This window comes from Dipteris shenzhenensis, chromosome 32 (assembly GCF_047967505.1).
Source record: "Dipteris shenzhenensis isolate YYH24624 ecotype China chromosome 32, Dip_SZ_1.0, whole genome shotgun sequence".
Lineage (NCBI taxonomy): Eukaryota > Viridiplantae > Streptophyta > Polypodiopsida > Gleicheniales > Dipteridaceae > Dipteris > Dipteris shenzhenensis.
Window position 1 is genome coordinate 38,887,138 of NC_141627.1, and position 21,997 is coordinate 38,909,134.

Here is a 21,997-nt window from a genome sequence, read left to right on the forward strand (position 1 = left end):
AGCCAAGGGTCGCTCACCCAGAGAGAGCGAAAAAATCCCAACAAGTATGCTTTGAAGATTCAATAGATGATGAGACAGAAGTCGAGAGCATAAGGTACCTCCCCAGTCTCAGGGGAAGTAGTCAGCCCATGTACCTCAAAGGATGATACCTTCTTCGACGTTCAGATAGATCTACCAGCAGTAGGAGGACTAAGTCCCTAGGAGACAACCCAATAGATCCAACCTAACAGCAAGATTCGGAGGGTCTCTCAATCACGGCGGCCACGTCTCTAGTGGCTTACTTCGTCTCTCCGTCAGTCTTGCATGTCCTCCCCCCCCCGCCTCAACTATACCTACCCCCACGCACCCTCCTCCCCCTTCCTTCTCCCTCCCCCCCACCCCCTCCGCCTACCCCCAACTATTGTCACCCTCACTACCCATCCTCCCTCCATTAGCTATCCACCTCCTCCTCCTCCTCCTCCTCCTGTTGTTGCAGTGTCGGATTCTTCCTCCTTTCGCCCCCCACGTTCCCTCACCCTGACTCGGAGCCCCCACACTCCCTCTCAGGCCATAGCCTTGCAGCCTCAGTCCTCCTCTAATCTTTAGGATTCTGCTTCCTTGCAGAAGGCATCCTCACAAGATCTCTTCTCGCAACTTCCAAGCTCGAAGCCTCACCCTGGGCAACCCTTATCGAGAGATTTCTGGAGGATTGGACCATGGAACTACCTAGACGTACCAAATGAGTATCCCCTCGCCCTGGACATGATAATTGTGATTTTGTAGCCCCATAAAGAGGGCTCGATTGGAGTGGTAGGTTCTCGCACTCGCCCCTAAAGGGGTTCAAATTTTCCTCAAGGAAGAAACCCCCTGACTGTTAGATTGTACAATGAAGGAGCACATATGCCGCAAGATAGAGTAGATGGGCCCTCAGAGGATCGACATTTGGCTCAACCGTTGGCGATGTTGCTACTTTCAACTAGGTTTCTCCACTGAGAGATCGGGAATAGGTTTCACAATGTGGGTGTAATCCACTAAGGACTAGAGATACATTATACAGAGGTCACGCGTGACACAATGAGTGCGCAACCAAGTTGGGCGTCGATGTTTTTTTAATGATGCAGTGGGCCCTCGAGATAGGCATGGAGCATGTCATGCGTTTGGTACGATGATGCACAGATGTAGAATACTCCCCGGCCAATTCCCCTTCGTAGTCTCAAAGGTTAGACGTGGTGGTGCAAGCTCCTACTCGTAAGCGAGCCTTGTTCTCTCAAGCCTCTCCATAATAAGCTAGGCTTTACTGAGTTGGAACGTGCACGGGCTCCATGATTGTGCACGTTAACAACTGTAGAGGTCAGTGATAAGACAAGCGGTGCATTTTCTTTTGATACAAGAACATATGTTTTTAGCAAGAGATATCAGCCGATTCCGGCCATCACCATCTCTTGCCAGGGAGAGGGCCAAATGTGTGATCCCTTGTAGTACATAGGAGCGAAGGGGTCTGCATCTCAATCTTGCAAGCGATGGTAGTAGATGTCTGACCAAGGGGAGTTGATCATAGACACGATAATTTGGATAGGCATTTACTCTAGTTACTCCAAGATAGGCATCTTGAATGTCTACGCGTCGTCTTGTAGGCATATCGGCCTATCTTTAGGAGGCGAGCCTTCTAGATGTAGACTCCTAGGATGTTGGAGGTAACTTTAGCAATCTAGAATTTCGGGAGGACAAGCAAGGCAGAGCTCCTTCTCGAAGATGTCGATAGTAGAGAGGAGCACTTGGGAGGATTTCATTTTCTCTATTGCAAGACCAAGAGGTCCATGAGGTAGTGGCAGAGATCTGGAGTCAACAGGTTGATGGCCCAAATGGAGGATGGGCCATTTGGGCTACAAAGGTGATCTAGAGGATCAGTGAAGCATTGCGCTGCCACCATCTCCTCCAAGCACATGAAAGAGCTTTGAGACGAGACCCGGCCTCCATCGAGCATCTCACAGAGCAGGACACAAGGTTGGGGTGGCTAGCAGACATACACAAGCGCGTGCAGCTAGACCACCAAGACATGGAGACTCATCGTTGGGAAAAGTTCTCCTATCATTCTTCCAAGACCCTGTTGGGTGTAGTAGAGTGATAGGATGACTAGGTAGTTCTTTCAAACCACAAGACCTAGGTCAGTGCGAATACAATTGCAGAGATTGAGAGACACGGACGGTCACATGCATTTGGACCCCCAAGAGTTCTATAAGATTTTGTTTTTGGTTGAGGAGTCTCCCCTAGTGATCATAGCCAAGGAAATTATATGGGGTCACATCTCGATAATAGAGTCGCAGAGCATGAGCAAACAACTTGAGATGCCTTTCATAGATGATGAGCTCTTTGAGGCTCTTAAGGCCCTTCCCTCGCAAAACTACTTCGGAGAGGACAGTTTAACTCCAGTTTTCTTTCAAATGCTCTTGGAGCACATCTGCTAGCCTTTTAGGAGACCTTTGATGTAGGCTCGCTACATCTGTCTTTGAGTGGATTTATTTAACCTAATAGGGGGTGCCAAAGCTGACTCACTCCATGCTAGTGATATGGGATCTCACTCCATGCTCTGGGCAAGCTAGTGATATGGGGTCTCACTCCATGCTCTGAACCCTGGAAGCTCCTGCTGTAGCAAGGGCTTGCAGCACCAAGTCGGCAAAGATAGATGCAATGATTTCGAACTCATGGTGTGAGAGACTTAGCACTATCTCGACCTCACATCTTTGGTATGAGAAAATACTATAGGACTAGAGTGCCTCTCAAGGTGCAATTTCTATAGCAGCCATGGGCCTTCTACTGTCGTAGATACTATAGAAGATTTGGGAGGCCTTTTGACAACAAAGCTAAAGAGAGACCACTGAAATGACGGCGTTTTGGATGGGCTGCCTAGCAGTAAATTAGAATTGTGGGCCGCTTGGGCAAGGCCTAGACTATTGACCCCAAACTCCGTTTTTTCATATTAGAAGAGAGCACACTGAAGACTGGTTATGGAAGGGTCGCCCTCTCCAAGACAGTCAATGGGATCCAAGGGAGTGGTTTTGGCCTGTTCGAGTAGAAGAGGTGCTCTTTTTCTCCTAAACAACACTTATTGACCGACGCTTGCAAATGGAGACAGTATCCAGAACCCCCTCAAGGGAGCCACACTGTTTTGCGCAAGAGGTCCCCATAGGGGTTATCTCTTGCTTATGATCACGTCGTTAGACTACCTAAGACCATGGAAGATTTCCTATTTCTTCTAGATGCTAGCTCACAGAGACCTACCCATTGACCCTTGGTTGAAGCAAATACGGGTGGATGGCAACTACCACTGTTGTACGAAGAGTGATAGAGGCAATACCCCACTGTCTCTGGGAATGCCCAATAGTGCAAAGGAGTTAGTCAACAACTTTGAGGATAAACGCTAGCACCCAACAGATGCAGAGGGACATGAGGCAGCTCCTCCCATCCGTGTTCACCATGTACTTTCGACAAAGGATAGTGTGTGGGAGACAATTTTCAACATCACTACCTCAAAAATCTAGATCGTCCCACTGCAACTAATGGAAGGACAACATACCACTCTGACAACCACTCTTGTCACTACCTAACAAAGCATTATCTATACCCTGCGTGTCATTTGGGAGCACGAGACTCCAAGTTCCAAAGCGATTGTCAAAAGCCAAGAGCATTCTGCAAGGCATGGCCTGCAAGCATTTTATCTATCCTCACCGTGAGGTATTTGTTGGTTACATAGCCCACCACCGTGGTTGATAGTCCCCAAGGATGTTTTTATCGAAGCTATGCTTATATATTAATATAAAATCTTGAAGTTTTCAAGATCATTTTTAAAGTTTCACAATATTATCATTAGAGTGTAGTACATTTTTATATATTTTCTTTTCAATTTCGAAGGAAAAAATGTAAATCCTTGCAAAACTTTAAATTTTTTTTGCTTAAAAGTTTCAAATCTTGACGAATGTTGCAGACATTTATTTTTATTAGGGCATACAAACTTTCGACACCAATATAAAAGTTTAGCTTCTTAACAAAACTAACTTGAAAAAATCATCCTTGATAGCCCTTGTTCCAAAGACTCCCTAAGCAGTGTGATGGGTTCTCAAGAAACAGGCTGGTTTTCTCTTGGCAACGACTAATTTTTCATTTTTTCCTTTTTCCCATGATAAGCCCCGATCTGGTTTTTGCTAATTGTATGGTGGTTTATTTCAAGCATAAACAGAAGTTCCTTTTCTTGGGGTGGGGTGGGGTGGGGTGGGGTGGGGGGGCGGGGGGAGGAAGTTGATAAAGACCAGATGCAATGTGTCCAGAGTTAACCTTCTCTTGTATAGCATCGATGTCAAGCTGTGGCATCCAAAAGTTATGTCCATAATTGTAGAAATCAAATGATCTAGACCGAGATCAATAAACGAATCGACATGCTAAGCTCCAGCACTTCCATGAAGCCTAGTTCCACAATAGTTTGCACACACGCACCACACATGTCTTTATGCACCTATAATATGTATCCAGCATAATATTACTTAAGGAAATTGTGGCTTGATAGAAATTATTTGTGAGTACATGTGGAAGAGAGGGCCTACATACTAGTATAAAATATTGAAAAAAGACTAAATATTAGACAAGTATTAGTACTAGATATAAATTAGAACTTCAAAATACAACTATGAAATATATTATCAAACATAAGATACGTATGCTGCAAAAACCTTGCTGAAGTGAGCAACTGTTTAAAGGAAAGACATACCAGAAAGCATTCTCCAGAAGTTACTTTTTCTATAAAAGTTAATGAAGACCTGTCTTGATATTAATATATTCCAATGTTGACCTTATCACATACAGCATCAACTCCAATCTGTGACATTGAGACGCCATCTGCATCCATAATTGCGGAGCTCACAGATACAAATCCATGTGAAATAGACCCAGTAGAAAGGGGTGAAGGCGTTCATTAGTACAAGGCAAAAATGTTATTCATGTTCTCTGGAGAAACTTCAGTAAATTAGGGTGCTCAAGATAACATAAAGCTTAAAAATGAACACCTAATATCATCATATTTTTTGGGAGGAGTTACCAAAATGAATCTGTCCACATAACCTAGATTGTAGGCGTTAGTTTTCATACTTCAAAGAAGAATCACTAGAATCAGAATCTGAGCTATCCGAACTTGAGTCCTCATCTGATTCAGGTTCAGGTTTTTTAATTTTAGACCTCTTTTTGGATAGCTTTTTTACGTAGTCCACAGTAAAGAAACTTTCATATTCCTTATCCAACTCTTCCATTTGTCTTTTTACTTCACGAAGCTCATCCATCTTCTTTCTAAATTCGTCTCCTTCATCGCGTGTACCAGCACTGCAGAAATAAAATAAAAAGGAAGAAATTAAAAAACTGCAAAAATAACATATATACACACTTACCTTCTTGGAGGCATGTCTTGTGCTTCCAGGAACTATTATGTACTAAAATTTTGGCAGAGGTCTAAGACAGCACAAGCGAGCAAGCAAAACAGTCTTATGTATCCTGCACACCTACAAAACTAGAGGCAAAACAAAGCACTGAAAAGCACACAACTGGACATACACGTTTAAGTGAAATATGACTCACATTACACCAAAAAATGTATCTAAAAGGGTGTAGGTTAGCAATCTACCTTGCTACTTTGTGCTGAAGGCTAACGTGATGGATGCCCAGTCATGGAGGTTACTCAGTCCTTTTAGCTACACGCTGATTTTGTCAGTTCCCAAAGACCTAAGTGCCTCTCAGAGTTTTCATCTTGTAGCAAGACCACAACAATCCCTACCCGGTTTTCTTTAGCATCACAGCAGCGGGTCACTCGAATGGAACCAAAGCAAGAAATAGGGACAATCGGGGGTCTTGTACTCAGTGGCAGAGGATCAGAGAGGTTGGATGTTTGAGGTGGAGCTCGACCATTGACCTCAAACCACTCTGGATTGGGCAAGATCATTCTCAATGGTGCCTCGGATTATGAGAGGGCAGACCCCTGTGTATGGTGCAGTGGGGACCTAGGCAAGCAGTTTCAGCCACCCACACTACTAGACAACTTCAGCTCAATGTGCTGGCTTGGACTCCTTCAAAATGAGAGCGGCACTGGCTCGAGCAGCAAATGCCACATGAGATCCTTACCAAGTTTCGGTCCCACCTCTGGACTAGCCTCCACCCTAGGAAGATCTCTTATTTCTTCTAGCTCATAGAGGTCTACCCATAGGACTATGGTTAGAACAGATGAGGGCAGATGGGCTTGTCATTGTTTTGACGCCAAGGACCCTGAGACGATAGCTCACTGCTTGAAGAGCTGTCTGACAGCACAGAGGATCAGGCAGTGCTCTTTCAAGATTGTGGCTAGGATGCAACGGATTTGACAAGTCTTCACAGGGAGCACGCCCTCCAGTCTGCTTTTACAATGGCTTCAACACCTTGGCTCATAGAGATTTAAAACTTGACAATTAGGGCCAAAATCATGTTATGTCCCCATACGTGCCAACAACTCCTAGTAGATACTTGACTAAGAGTTCACACACAGATCGAATAACAAAAGAATCAGATACCTAGCTCACATTCCAGTCATAGACATGGAGTTGAGAAGCTTCAGGTTCTCATCCTGTCACGGATGATCCACAGTAAGCCCTCCGTTCCACATCAGATAGTTCTAGCTGAGTTCAGGGCATCCTCACTACAGCTCGATGCAGCATTCAAGATCACATATCTCTTCCACATTTGGCAATATGGATCTTGCACCACAAGACGACACAGGCTTCCTCGGTTTGCTTTATACTCCTCCATGACATGCCAGTAGAAGGGGACCAGAGGTGTTTTTATGCCCGTACTCGCAGATGGTTTGAAAGCCTTGGGCTCAATATAGACAGGCTACCGCCATTCCAGTATAGTGTTGAGGCCTCCTCTACCTCCCTCACCTATCACGAGGTGAACCAGGTCATAAAGCTAGCAACATAGCTAGCTAGTTAGCTAGCTGCACCACTAGCAGCCAACCAACAGCGCCACCACAGCTGCAGAACCACCACCATCACCATTCTGAACAGAAATGGTAGTGTTTTTAGGGAACAACCCCTTACTTATAAAAATCTCCCTCATTCCTGTTTTCTGTGTGGACTTTCCACTCATGTGGTTAAAAGCTGTCCTCTCAAGAGATCCAAAGCCAAGGAGCCAGAAGCCAATGCTGCCAAACAGTCCTCTCCCACTGAAAAGTGGGTACCTAAAACACAGAACCCTCCTACTAAAAGCCAGCCCACTGGTCAGAATCCCACTAGAGGTAGTGATAAGGATATCAGACAGACAGAAACAGTCAATAAGAATTTTTGTGATCCTCTCAAAGATCAAGAGGAGAGTCTGGAGAAGAGGGACAATGTAAATCAAGATGATAACATGGTTATAGAGGCTGGTTGGTCCAAAGAATTTGAGGAGGATGTCAATAGGGAAGATGCAATGGAAGATGCAGAAGCTAGTTAGTCAGAGGATAATCAAGGAAAGGCTTCTATACCTTCTCAGGAAGATACTAGTCAAGGCAAGGCATTCACAGTAGTTCAACATAAGAGAAGACAATCCAAAGCAGCCACAGTGCCAATAAACAGCCCCAACCCCAAGGCTAAAAAGGGGCAAAAAAAGAATGTTAGATAAAGCAATGACCTTCTTGACTCTCAATGTTAGAGGACTTATGGACCCTGACAGAAGTGAAGAATTAGCCTTCTGGCTAAGAGCTAATTCTCTATCACCTCTCTTCTTAGCATTGCAAGAGGTCAAGGCAATTAGGTCTATCCTTGAGGATAGACTAAAAGTAATAGATAGAAGAAGAATCTGGTACTTCACTGCTCGTGAAGATGGCAAAGGAGGTACAGCTTTAGGAATCTTGTCCCATTATAAGGATAGTATTACTCAAGTTATTACAGATGTCCATAACAGATGGTTAATTCTATAGTATTGTATGAAAGGAATTGATATCTCTATCATTTCTATTTATGCTCCTAACTCAGCTTCAGAAAGGAGGTTTATGGGATTCTCTACAGTGTTCAGATGGCAATTGCATAATTATGGGTGTGAAAAGAGTGTAAAGAACACTAGCAGCTGGTTGATGTCAGTAACAACAGAGAGTTTACTTGGTGCAACAGTGAATTAGGGGGGAAAAAAAGGAAGGCTAGACTAGACAAATTCTATGTTTCCCAAAGCTTGTTGAACAGGCATCTATCTTTAAGGGTGGTGACATACTCTTTCTTAAGCTTGTCAGATCACAAGCCTATTTTGTTGAAATGTGATTTTGGATCTAGTGAGAGGAGTCCCTCTTGGTTCAAAGCTGACCCCAAACTTTTCTAGTTTAAGAGTGTACAAAAATTAATAAGATGGCTTGGAAAAGTGCTTTTTCAAAACACACCTCAGCCTCACATGCTTGGGAACTCGCTGTCAAGGATACTCAAAATATTTTAAGAGCAGCCACAAAGAAAAGGGCATAGATCAGAGCTCAAAGGATGGATGGCTTTCAAGATCATATATGCACTTTAAAACAAGAAGCCAGAGAAGGGGATGAAGAGGCCCATGCAGACCTGAACAAGGCAAAAAAAGAGCTCAGGAAGCAAGAACAGCTCAGACTAAATGACTCCAAAGTTTATTATAGAGACAAGTGGGCTGGAAAGATTGATAGGCCCACTGAGGAAACCTTCAAATAATCAGGAGAAAAAGGTGTCAAGAAGAGACCCCTCCTCAAAAGACCAAATGGCCCCTACCTAAATAACTCTGAGAAGAATATTGAATACATCCAGAACCACTTCAAGGATCTACTCTCCAACACTTGTCCTCTAAATGAGGACACTCAAAGAGCAAGGCAGCTCTGTCAAATAATAAGGGATAAAGCTGTTAAGTCTTTTGACCTCCCTTACCTAGAGAGACCCTTCAGTCTAGAGGAGTTAAAAGAAGCTGTGGCTGTCATGGCAGATGGGAAGACTCTAAGGGAAGATGGTCTACCCATTGAGTTCTACAAATTTTTTGGGAGCTAATTGGACCATATCTTTTACTGCTATGGCAGGAAAGTGTTATGAAAGGCTTTCTTTCTCTTCACATTAATGGAGGCATTATAAAACTGACTCCTAAGGAGGGCCCTAAGGATGAGATAAAAAATTGGAGACCTCTTACAATGTTGAGCTGCAGCTACAAAATATTTGCCAAATCTTTAGCCCTAAGGATTCAAGGCAAAATGAAGGATTCGATTCTCTCAGAGCAAAAGGGTTTTATCAAAGGACGTCATCTTTTGGAAGCAATCATCAATATTTGGGAAGGATGTGAGAATGCCAAGGAAACCAAGCAGGATACTTATTTTCTTAAGGTTGATTTTGATAAAGCTTATGACAGGCTGGAGTGGGACTTTATAATCCAATCTTTGCAGGACATGGGAATGGGCCTCTTTTTTATTTCTAGTGTCAAGCTTCTAATCACTAATGCTACAGCTAGGGTCAATGTAAATGGTATCATGAGTGACCCCTTCCTTCTTAAGAGATCAATCAGACAAGGCTGCCCTCTAGCCCCTTTGCTATTTGCCATAGCTGCAGATTCTCTAGGTTGGCTTCTCAGAAGCCAAATACAAGACGGATCTGTGAAGGGGATAGAATTGATTAATGGTAAACAACTAGTATGCCAACACTTTGCTGATGACACTGCTTTGACTCCTAGAAACACACTACTGATCAAGATTTTAGGTGTGTCATGGACTACCTGGAAGTTTTCTGTCAAGCCTCGGGCTCATGTATTAACCACTCCAAAACAGGCTATGATACTCTCAGTGGGAAAGATCAGGGGATTCTCCAACAGTTAGGTTGCATTAAGATACAAAAAGGGACAATTTTCAGACTTTTGGGGATCCCAATGGGGTTTGATGTCACAATGAAACAGAGGTGGGACTGGGTCTTGGACAGATTCCAAAAAAAGCTGGACAAATGGAGAAGCTTTCAGGCCAACTTGGCTGGTAGGAAATTGGTCCTCAACCATTGCCTCTATCCTATTGTTATTTTCTCTCTCTCTTGTTGGTCTCCATCCAAAACTGGTTTAGACAGATTCATCAAACTATGTAGATCCTTTTTATGGGAAGGTTCTAACAAAATCTCCAAGGTAAGATGGGAATACTGTATCAAACCCAAAGAAGAAGGGGGTCTAGGGGTGATTGACATTTCCTCTGCTACCAAAAAACTTTCTACTACTTGGACTATCAAAGCTGCTCTTCACCCAGAGGAGGATTGGTCACAACTGCTGTTGAGAAACATGAGATATATTAGACCTTTGCAGGGCACCTAACTGGAAAATGTATCCTTTTATCTCTGATCTGTTTACCCCTAAACCCTATAAATCCAAGGGAAGTCCCCTATGGAAGTCTATCTAGGGAGCTTTTGAAGAGATAAAATCCTAACTCATTTTCTTTGGCAAAGGCACCTTTATGGCTATTGATTCTATTTGGGTGTCATCAATATTTAGATCTGCCACTCTGCCAGATGAACAGTTCACAGTTGCAGCCAGCTATTCAAGAAAGGTTTTCAGTCTTGGAGTCAACTTTGGAATAGAGAACATATCAGATGGAAATCCTGGCTTGAAATCAGAAGAGAGTTCTCCTTAACTGATCAACATCAAAGACTGATTATGGGAAGACTAGAATTATGGCAAGGAGATGTGATTTGGAAGGGAGGCTTAGTACTATGCATGCACAAGGAGTTTAGCTGGGTGGGGTGCTCCTCTTTATTACCTATTCCAACTCCCACTGCTGATATGGAGAATCTATTTAGAACTCTCAACAGCAGGTGGAAATTGAATGATGACAGGAAATTGAATGATGACAGATCCAAATGGTACCTTAGATTCCACAGAATTTGGACTAGAAGTTTCCAGGGTTTTCACAACTGGACGTTGAACCCGTTTCATATGATGGGAGTCGCCGGAGTCCTTGGTGCTGCTCTTTCGTGTGCCATTCATGGCGCCACGGTGGAAAACACCTTATTTGAAGACGGTGATGGCGCAAATACATTCCGTGCTTTTAACCCAACTCAATCCGAAGAGACCTACCTGAGAAAATGTCATGTCTTGCTTGGCTAATTCTACATAAGGCAGTATGGTCTAACTCAAGAGGACTCACCATTGGTAAAGGGGATGGCAAGTGTATGAGATGCTTAAACTCTGTTGAAAATGTCTTCCATCTTTTTGTTGCTTGCCCTCATGCTAGAAAAGTATGGAAATTCATTTAGATGGAGTGTGGGGAGCCTGTTAACTGAAAAGCTATTCTGCTAGGAGATGGTTGCAAAATAAGGCATGAGCCTTGGTTTCTCATCAAGGCCCATGCTCTCTGGTTCATCTGGGTCTCTAGAAATAATTTTCAATTTAATCAAAAAGATATTTGTATTGATGCTATGTTTGTTGCATGGTGGGACAGAGAAAAAGGAGACTTGACTTCTTTATTAGTGCATACAACCTTGAACACCACCCAGTACCTCCGGCACAAATAGGAAAAGAAAGGGAGCTAGGGGACAGCCTTGGCGGACCGAGCGAGAGAGAGAAAAGGCCTCGCCCATGTGTTCCACAAATAAGCATCTGACTAGAGCTCCTCACATAAAGCGCAAAGACTCCTCTAATCCATCTATCTGAGAAACCCAACCTCTGCATAGTACCCTCCAGGAAAGACCACTCCACTGTGTTGTAAGCCTTCTCAAAATCCAAGAGAAGGATGGCCAAAAGTTGTGATGCCTCCCTGGCCCAATCCACTGCCTCCCAGAACGTGAAAATGTTATCTAGGATGTTGCGCTCCTGTACGCCAGTCTGTGTATCATGGATGCGATGAGGTCACAACCGCAAACTTAAGACCTTAGCGAGGATCTTGTATGCCGTGCCAAGTAGGGTGATCGGTCTCCACTACTGGATGTCTGACCTATCTCCCCCTTTCGGGATCAAACTAATCCCCCCCTGCTCAAGGACTGAGGAAGGGAGCCCGTGTCAAAGATCTCCTGGTAGGATGAGCGGGAAAGGGTGGAGATGATCTCCCAAAAGTTGCGAAAGAAGGTCGGAATCAAGCCATCTTCGCCCAGACACTTCTGGGTCGGAAGGGCCTTAAGGGCTTCCCAGAGCTCCTCATCCGTGAAAGGCTCCTCCACTCTCCTACACCAACTCCCACGAGACTACTGTCGGAACATGTACTGTCGCATCTGTTGCCCACGAAGCTCAGCCCTCACAGGGTCTGGCTGCTGCCAAATCTCTGCAATAACTAGCTGAATCTCCTCATCCTGTAGTAGGTCCTTTGGGATGCGTACCCCCTTTTGGGGAAGATCACGACGGGGCTGCTCTAGGTGTAATACTGCTGGAGAGTGGTCTGACATCGTAGTACCTTCTAGAATCCCTACAGAGCCACCTCTGTGTATTGCACAGTCCCCGACATAGAAGCGATCCAGCCTCTTAAGCAATCCCTCATGTCGCCTCTGGCCGAATGAGATCAGGGATCCTACTGAACTCTGACTCTCTCCACAGGTCTCTGTCACCGATCATGAAGATGAATTGTTCCCATGTGCTCTGCTTTGCTACTATTGGCAGTTCAGAGATGGCAGTTCAGAGAATGAGGCACCACCCTGCTTGTCCTCCCCAAACTCCAGGTTTTTGAAGTCTTCTTTAACAATCCAAGAGTCAACATCTAAAAGACACTTTGTCAGTCTCCTCCAAAAGTCCGGAGGGTGGTGTCTGCACGTTGGGGCATACACATTCAAGATCCCAATCCTGGACTCTCCCATCCTGGCTCCCATCCAAACCGCCCATCTTGGGATAAGCTCCCCCTGATCGTAGACCTATGAGGCCACCGCCTAGGAGACCGAGATGCAAACCCCTCCGCTCCGTCCTATGACAGGAGACCACACCTCTGGGCCTCTACCTAGAAGAAGGTGGTGGTGCCGTTGGATGTCTAATGCTAAGAACATGTGATCATGTACCAAAAAGAAGTCCACTACTTGCCCTACCACTGTGATCTGCAACTCCTGCCAATCTTCCATCATGCATAAGATCTGATCCCCCATCATAGCATCAAATACTGCTGGGGTCCACTTCTCCAACCCTGTGGAGGTGAACTGGAATCGCCAAACTGGATGCGTCTATGAGCCCACTACGCTGATCGAACCCCCTTTCGGGGCTGCAAGATCATGAGCGTCACCTCCAATGGCAGGGGGTAAGAGTCTGGGATCTCTAGGTAATTCCAAGCCCCAATCTCCAAAAGTCCCTTGGAAGAGGGCGACCAAGATGGAGTTTGGGAGCTGACCGGGAGGACGAGCCCCTTCCCTCCGTATCCCACCCCGAATGGGAGCACTGAGAGGGGGGCGGGGACAGGACATTGAGACGAGGAAGCGAAAGGGGATGCAAATGTGTCCTTGCCTACTGGCAGGGGAGCCAAGGCAAGTCCAATAGGGGGGAGGGAGGGGGGAGAGGCTAAAGAAGTTGTGGTGGAAAAGGCAGAGGGGGGAGGGGGGACGACAGAGGGAGGGGGGCAAGTGGTGAGGATGACCATAGCAGGAGGGGCGAGGGGGGGAGAAAGGGGAGTGGGGAGCTCGGGAGGACGGGGAGGGCATGGAGGGGGAGAGGGATCCAGGGGGGAGGGGGCCGGGGAGGACTATGGACCACGGCTCTGGATCTCCTCCTCGACCATTACCGGAGTACCCTCTACAGCTTCTGCCGCAACGTCAGAAGCTCCTGAGGCACGCTCCTGACGCAAGGGTGACTGTGGTTGCTGGACCTCCACTACGGGAGGGTCACCTGGCTAGTTGAGAGCCCATATTCCCTCCCAAAGTTGATTCTCCTTGAGACCTATCGAGGTGGTACACTTCGACAGAGAGTGGAGTTCTCCGGTTTGCAAGGCCAGTGTCTTCGTTGCAAGCGGATGGGATATTTAGCTTGAAACTACCCTCGTGGTTAGGGACGGGCTCCTTCTCCTCCACCCCCGTAGGATAGGCAGAGTAAGTAGGCCAAGGTCCATCACCCCCTCAGATAGGAGCAGTAGGAGTCTCAGACCCCCTGGGTGACACTAGACCTAGGTGGACAAAAAGAAAAAGAAAAGAAGTGAATTGGCTTCCAATTGCCGAAGGCGGCGGGCTTGATGCAGGGAGAGAGAGAGAGAGAGCAGGTCGAGAGGTACCCACAGAGGAGCAGCAACAGAAGCCCTTGGTTAGAGACCCCTCCCCTCCACTGTGGCACCCTATTGTCTGCTATCACTAATGCTGTCGAACATGGCGGGGAGTCCAGCACCGTGCCTAATGCTATGCCAGTAGAAGGAGAGCTCAGTTGGATGAGGAAGACACCTCTTCCGTAGATGGTGACCTCCTAGATGTGGTCACCTTCTAGTGCCAAGCTCGCCTAAATCCACTCTCTCACTTGTCTCCTTGTCTGCCCACAACTGCCTTGTCCTGAAGTGACTGGACTGCATGCTGCACATGTTGCTTGTCGGCTAGAGAAAGGATAACCTTAACGGCTGTAGGATTCGAGGGTGCTGCCATAGAGCCCCTCTGGCCAGGCCAAGGGCTACCACCAAGATCTTTCTCCAAACAAGCCCAAAAACTCCCGCTACAAAGAAGAGAAAAGAAAAAGGCCATCTAGGAGGTGGGCAAGGAAGCTGCCTCACCCCCAGGAGAGGCTAGGGAGAGCCCTTGAAGAAGGAGGCACCTTGAAGAAGCCCCTGCGACCCAAACCCGAACTCACCCAAGACTCGAGGGTCGATGACGGAGACGAGAAAAGGTTGAAGGGCTGCAATGAGGTCCGTTAAAAGGAAACGGGAGGAGAGAGAAGGAGGGAACGAGGAAGCAAGGCGGGAAAAAAGAGGTGGGGGAGGAAGTGGAAGGGAAGGAGGCAAAGGGGAGTTGAGAATGGAGGCGGAGAGAGGGCGGGAAGGAGGCGGGGGAGGAGGCGGAGGGGAGGCAGAGATGGAGGCGGGGGAGGAGGCAGAGGGGAGGGGAGGGGAGGCGGAGATGGAGATGGAGGCGGGGAAGGAGACGGGGGAGGAGGTGGAGGGGAGGCGGAGATGGAGGTGGGGAAGGAGGCGGAGCTGGAGGAGGGAGGGAGGTGAAGATGGAAGCAGGATGGAGGCAGAGGCGGAGGCGGAGGCAAGGAAGAAGGCGGAGGCGGAGGCGGGGAGGGAGGCGGAGGTGGAGGCGGAATGAAGGTGGGGGAGGAGGCAAAGAAGAGGCAGGGATTGGGGCGAGAGGTGGCGGGGAGAGTGGAGGCAAAAGGGGTTGAGGGGAGGAGGGAGAAGGTAGGAAGGGTGGGCAGCGGGAGTAGCAGTATGCTCCTTTCCACCTGAGACATTCCACTTTGGCCGAGATGTCTATGAGAAGGCCGAGACGTCTCCATACGCAACCCTTTATCCGGACATTGTAGATTTCTCGAGCAGCACAGAAGTTCTTCTTGTTGGGGATTTCAACGTGGGGATTTCAACGCAAGGATAGGTGTACGTCAGGTACCGCTTCTTGACTACCGAGACGATGCTACCTAGCTACCGGATATCGACCTAGATGAAGCAGATATGATACGAGTCTCCATTGATAAACGGGCCCTGATCACATCGTATGGACACACTGTTGGATACAGGTAGGATACATGATCTTATTATTTACAATGGTCTCAGTTGTTGGCCTTCATCAAGTGGTTTCACCTGTTTCCCACATGGGGGAGACTCCAGTGTAGTTGACTACATCATGGGATTCCATGCCTTCACATCTCGTATCATTGACTTCTTTGTTGGACTACCTCCTCCAAGGGCAGACCACACCTATCTCTTATTTAGTCTCGTCTCACGATACCACCCACACCACCAATCCCTCCCACCACCTACCATGACATACACGTTCTCTTACCTAACTATTATGCCCGCCTATACACAATGCTCACATACATCGATCACATACCACGGTTAGAGGACAACGCTGCTCTGATCACTCGCTCGCTTCACGAGGCTGCCCTTCATGCCTTTCCCTACACCACCCACTCCACCCATTCCCCGCCTCTTGGTTCTGTCCCCTGCAACAGCTGGTACGATGATGAGTGCAAGGCACTTCGCCATCAACTCAGATTCAAGACCACGAATAGCCTTCCAAACAAACCCGAGACGATGTGTGAGTATCATTGATTGGTAAGCCAGAAGGCGCAGCCTTTTTTTCGTCGAAACAAGGAGTTAATAAACATTTTGTTTAGCAACAAATCCTAGAACTTTTAGAGAAAATTCCTTGAGCAACGATCCCCATCAACCCTTGTTGATGCTTCAATTCACTCACCCGCGACTAATTTAAGGTGCTCTGTAATAATCCGTCCTTGTACAATCCTCGGTGAAGATGCTCGCTCTTGCAATCCTAAGTACAACGTGCTCGGGTGATAGAACAAAGAACACTCAGAGTTCGCGGTTGGTTGTTCACAGAAGAACCGTATGATGACGAGAGAATTCCGAGTACACACACACTTAGGAAAGTAGCACTAAGTGCAATACACCAAAAAGGACAAGAAACTATAAACAAAGGGAATCAACTTATATTGATCTTTTGCTTTCAACCAAGGCGCCTAGGCTTGCAATCAACACTCAGTAAGCTTTGTAGCCTAGCAAGCTCAGGTAAGAGGGAGAGAACTCAGCACACTACTCTCTTGTTCTTTACCTCTCCTTGTTACAACCGCTTTCTACTAACTACCAAAAACCGCCTTCCACAAGACATCACGCTCCTGCTACTTGCTACTAGTCGATCTGCCGCAATTTCCTGCACCTTCAACTGCAAACAGTGCCCGGTCCAGAATCTTCCACCGCTTCTTTTGAGCAAGTCTGCACTCGGTAAATGCAACTTGGAAGCCTACCCATGTTAGCGTGACCCAAGGGCTTACATTTCGCCCCGGCTACCCTTGAGCCGTGTCCTCACGGACTGACAGGAACCAGCCGCTGCACGAGTGCTAAGACGTGTGGATTGAAACCGCAGGGGCATGTCGTCGTCGGGGTGGTGGATTGTCACCACAATGTAAATATCCTAAGTCAAAGTACAGTTGACCATTTATTTGATCATAATTAAAGAGTTTTATATGTGTTAATTATGGTCAAAGAATTCTTTTGATGGTCAAAGGATTGACTACGGCCAAAGATACTTGACTCTAGTCAAGTAAACCTGACTTCGGTCGGGGAGACTTGGTTTATTACCAAGAGGGTTAACTGCGGTTAACCAGAGAACTACAGAGCTGACTACGGTCAGAGAGTGTTGACTTCGGTCAACAAGACTTGGCATACGCCAAGAGGGTTAACTCCGGTTAACCAAGATGTGCCAACTTCGGTTGGAGAGTTATGCCAACTTCGGTTGGAGAGACTTGGCTATAATTAAGGCGCCTCGACCCTTGGTCAAAGCTCCTTAATTATAATCAAGAGTGTTGACTCCGGTCAACAAGAGAATAAATATATATTTTTATATTTGTTTAGGTGTGCACATGTATTCAGTGGGGACGCCCACCGTGACTAGAATTAGTCCACAGTGTGTTATTTGCATGCAAAGCGCTAACAATTAATGGGTGCCATGGTGGTGCGCTTTAATTAAGTGTTGCAGGTACTAAAAAGAGTTATTTTTCCTAAGCGCTACAGGAGCCTAACAAGCATCTAGGAGGTGGTTCGTGTGACCAAGTGCTTTGAAGACTCCAGAGTGGCCCTTAGTGGCATGTAATAGGACTTTTAGACAAGTGGCATGTTGCCAATTTGAAATGAGCTTGAAGCTCTTGTAATAAAGGGATTTTCACGTTTTGGAAATATAGAGGGGTATCAAACAATTTGAAATGAGCTTGAAGCTCTTGTAATAAAGGGATTTTCACGTTTTGGAAATATAGAGGGGTATCAGACAGCTCTACACTGAACTTTTGTAACAGATTCTCTTCAAGTAATAAAATACCTTTGGAGGGGTCCAGCCCGACATGTTGTCCTGGGCCCTAGTGTCTCTGTTGAGAGAGAGAGAGAGAGAGGGAGAGCAGAAAAGAAAGTGTACTTGCTGGTTATTACGAAGGAAGTTTCGTTCACAATAATTGCTGTCTCTCAGAAGAGCGAGATGGATTACATGGATTGGAACGAGCTAGCGAATCAGAAGGGGCAGCTTCATCTGCAGGTGAGGATCGGGGAGAAGTAGCTGAAGGCTCGGGGCCAAAACTCCGTTGCCCATGGGAAGGCCACGGATATAGTGAGCTAATGTCCATGGGGGACCTCTCCAAGTTGGTGAACCAGTCGACAGTCCACATCTCGACGACTGGATCCTCATGCGGATCGGTGATATCTAGTGCCGTCTCAAAATTAGTCACGTAGAGGCGAACCGAGGTCACCCTCTCCCGCCACTTGGTCAGCAGATCCTTGCATAGATCTCTTGGACGTTATTCCTTATTGTCGTTGCCTCGGTGACATGGCTCCTGATCAGCTTCTCGAGCTCCCACAAAATCTTTGAATAGAGTCGGTTTAAGGAGCTAGCGGATACGAGCAACGATTAACCGTCGCTAAGTGAAAATATTATGCTATCTCACGGCTCGCTCTTCTACAAAATGATTAAATGCCTTTATGGCCCAATCATACATAGAGATTACGGGCTGCACTAGCCCGGTATGATGGGGAGTAATCAATTCGACCTCTTCAATTTGCCGCCATGCACGATATCTGATAGGTATGTCACATGCACCCCTGCACTTGGGTGCAAGGTGACACACTGGCTACATCGACAAGTGCATTATAGTTCCCTGATAGGAAATTTTGTCGTATGCTGTGACCCCTTTGTGAGCCCTTGTCCAGGGACAGTCAGGCACAAGCTACGTAGGTCAGTCTCTCGGCCTTAGGTCAAGTCAGTAATTTATAGGCTGGTTGTAGGCCAACCAGTCTGTAAAACAGACCGACTCAGTCGCCTGTTTACAGACTGGGTTGGCTCAGTTCCAGCCCTATAAAAGGGCCCCTTGGCTGCCCTCTTTCCTCATTCAGTGCTCCTGCCTTCAGCTCTCCTACAGCTCCACTTCAGCCTCCTTGTGCAGCCCCTAAGATCCTCAGATCTGGTCCTGCTCTAGCCTCAGTCCCTTGGCCATCAGTTCAGCCTGATCTAAAGGTGACCACGCAGCACAACAGTCGGAGGTTTGGACCAGCAAACGGAGAGAGGTTTGGACACTGTTTCCTCAGCTTTCTCAGCTCTCTTTTACAATTTACACAGCTCACTCTCAGCTCTATATTTCAGTCATCTCTCAGTTCTCTCATAGGATCTATCACTCCTAGCTTTCACTCTCTCACTCACGCAGTAACGCTGCCTTCCGGTAGACAGCACAAGCCTCTTCCTTGCCTTGCAGAAGCATCCTACATCGTCACTGTGGACAGCATCAAGGTCTTGGTATTGGTCGGCGTTGCCTCTCAAGTCTTTGGGTTTGCTATACGTGTGCACAGTGAGCTCTTCAGAAGCGCGTTCCGTGCTCTCTTGAAGAGTGTTCTTTGTATTTCTCAGTTCTCTAAGTATAAAGCAAATTCTCCCCTGATTGGGGGAGGGGGCCCTCGGTGGGTACAGGGACCCAATCGGTTGTCGACTAAACCCTCATCTCCTTTCTCTCTCTATGGTAAACTACGCTCATTCCTCGCTAAAGGTTTAAAGAAGGTCTTGCTGTGAATTACACGATCAGATTACCGTTGCATGTTACAAGGTATCTCCTCCCAGCCGAGTACTCGATGCAAGACTTCAGTTACTGGAACGGCCTCGGAAAGATCCTGCCTTGGCAAAATTGGCTTGGCATCCATAACCTGCTCAAACATCTGGATCCCCTTGTCACATGTGTCTGCCAAAATTGTGACTTGTATTACGGCATCTGCAAAATCGCAGCAAATCTGGGTGGCCATACTCCTTTACTCGGCCCACTGGATCAAGCAGGAGCAGTGCTTGGGCAATTACTTCCTCCTCTGCCTTAAAGCCTAAGGTATCTTCACCGTCGATGGGCTTTAATCCCGAGATACCTGTCTGAGTGTTGGCCTGTGAGCGCTCACGCACACCAGCCTGGCTTGTTGAATCGTCGTGGCGTGGTGACTATCTTGGGGGCAGCTTGCAAGGTCATGAGGAGCTTGGAGAAAACGAATAAGAGATTGAAGTTGGGCATATTGCTCAAACTTCGCCTGTAGGCGAGTGTTCTCCTCCCTTAACTCTTCGGCATTAGCATCTGCTTGTCTTAGCCACCATTCTCTTTTTCCAGCATCTCCACTTGGGCTTGGGCCACCTAGTAGAGCTTTGGGTCAACCCTTGTTTGTTGTGTCTTCGCCAACATGTTTTGCAACTGAATGTTGGCCCCTGCAACACCCACAAGCACAATATGGGACTTGGCAACAACCATCCGTAGTTTGTCAACTTCGTATTTAAGATTGCCGAAGTCTGTTTGCATCTCGGTGTGGGTTTGGCTCAGTTGGAGTAGTTATGGAGCAACTCGTCATGCGCCACTCTCCTACTTTCCAACTGCTCCAATAGGCTCTTGCACTCCACTGTCAGGTCTGCCTCGGCTCGTCTCAAGCTCGCCGTCCGCTCTTCGAAAAGCTTGGCCAACTCCTCCCGGTATCGTGTCTGCAGAAATAGATTATGATTTAGAACTTGGGGAGGAAACTAGTGGTTGGCTAAGTAATCTGGAGCCTGTGCCGTGTGTGTACCATCATATTCTCCCTCAAAATTTGCCACTGGGACTCAATGGCACTCTGATCCTAGTGATTATTCCGCATTAGTAAGGGATCGAGGGAGAATGCCTCTAGCATTGGTAGATCTCGTAAAGGAGAGGGAGGCGAGGGTAGTGCAAGAGTTGTGGGCCAAGTCTTTGTACTGCCACGCTGTTGCTCGGGCCACTGCTGGGCGGGTGTCTGTGGAGACTGCTCGGTGTTGCCTTTGTTTGTTCCCTCGGTAGCTTCATCTGTCCTTTGCTCCCTGAGCATTTCACTTCCATCTAACCCCTTAGCATTCTTTTGAGCCAACTACTCCTCAAAGGTGCCCTTGCCACTATTCCCCTCCAGAGTTTGATCTTGCGCATGCTCCTCGGAGGTGCCCTTGTTTGCCATTGTTCCCCTACGGAGTTTGTTCATGTGCACTCCCCTTGCCATCCTAGCCCATGTTGTCTTCCTGCTCCTGCTGACCCTGCTCTTCCAAGTCTTATTCATTGTCCTTGGCTCCTGATGAGCCTACTCTACCAAATGCTAGAAGGACATTGGGCCACTGTACCTAACCAATTGTGAGACGGTAATACAGCATGCAGAGATGAGGGCCGAGCTTGCAGTGCGTCTGTCCCCTACTCATTGCCTTCAATTGGGACTCTAGCGCCTTTTCAAAAGTGGTGAACCAATCCACTGGAAGGTCGTCCTCCAATGTTGTCATCAACCAAGCTACATAGTGTCGTGGAACATAGCCCACGCTCTTCTTAAGGCCAATGAACTCAGATAAAAATCTGCAAACTACCCTTAGGCCGTCATTAAACGCCTCGCTGATGAGGTAGCCCTATGAATCGAGAAGTTATCCTCGTCATAGTAAGCATCGCACCTTTCAGCAGAGGCTAGCTGTCCTGGCCTTAGGTGTGCTTTGAAGTGGAATACCTCCTCTAGCAACTCTGAGCTCAAGCGGACATGCATATCATCTATCACAACGCTGTGATCTTCGTCGTATGAATCCAAGGTCTCTTCTGCCAAGGCTTCCTTCCACACCCGCATCCATGGTAGTCCGACGAACTTTAGGAGCTTATTGCTCCTCAAGATTCCTCTAAGGATCTGCTTCTCAAAGTTCTCCATCGGGTGCAGAGGCAACACACGAGAAGGTGCTCTTCGTCTCTTTTGTCGATCGAGTTCGCTCTTTGTACTCCTCCATGGCTACAAAGACTGCGTAAAAGCTGATTAGAGATAAAAATGACGAAGAATAGTGGAAAACACAGCAAACTTTTGGGCACAAGAGAGCTGTTGTAAACAACGGAGATACAAGAGCAGTGCAGAGTTGCAAAGCGAATGGAGATG

The 21,997-nt window shown here is 47.0% G+C and overlaps 1 protein-coding gene across 2 annotated transcripts in view; it reads right to left on the reverse strand.

Moving 5' to 3' along the window:
- Positions 1-4,764: 4,764 nt before the first annotated feature.
- Positions 4,765-21,997, reverse strand: part of LOC147880725 (uncharacterized) — a 36,075-nt gene continuing 18,842 nt past the window's right edge. For both annotated transcript variants that reach the window (XM_087371195.1, XM_087371194.1), the window contains exon 4: positions 4,765-5,343. In XM_087371195.1, the coding sequence (XP_087227321.1) occupies positions 5,103-5,343 (241 nt within the window). In that variant the 3' untranslated portion in view covers positions 4,765-5,102. The remainder of the gene's footprint in view (positions 5,344-21,997) is intronic.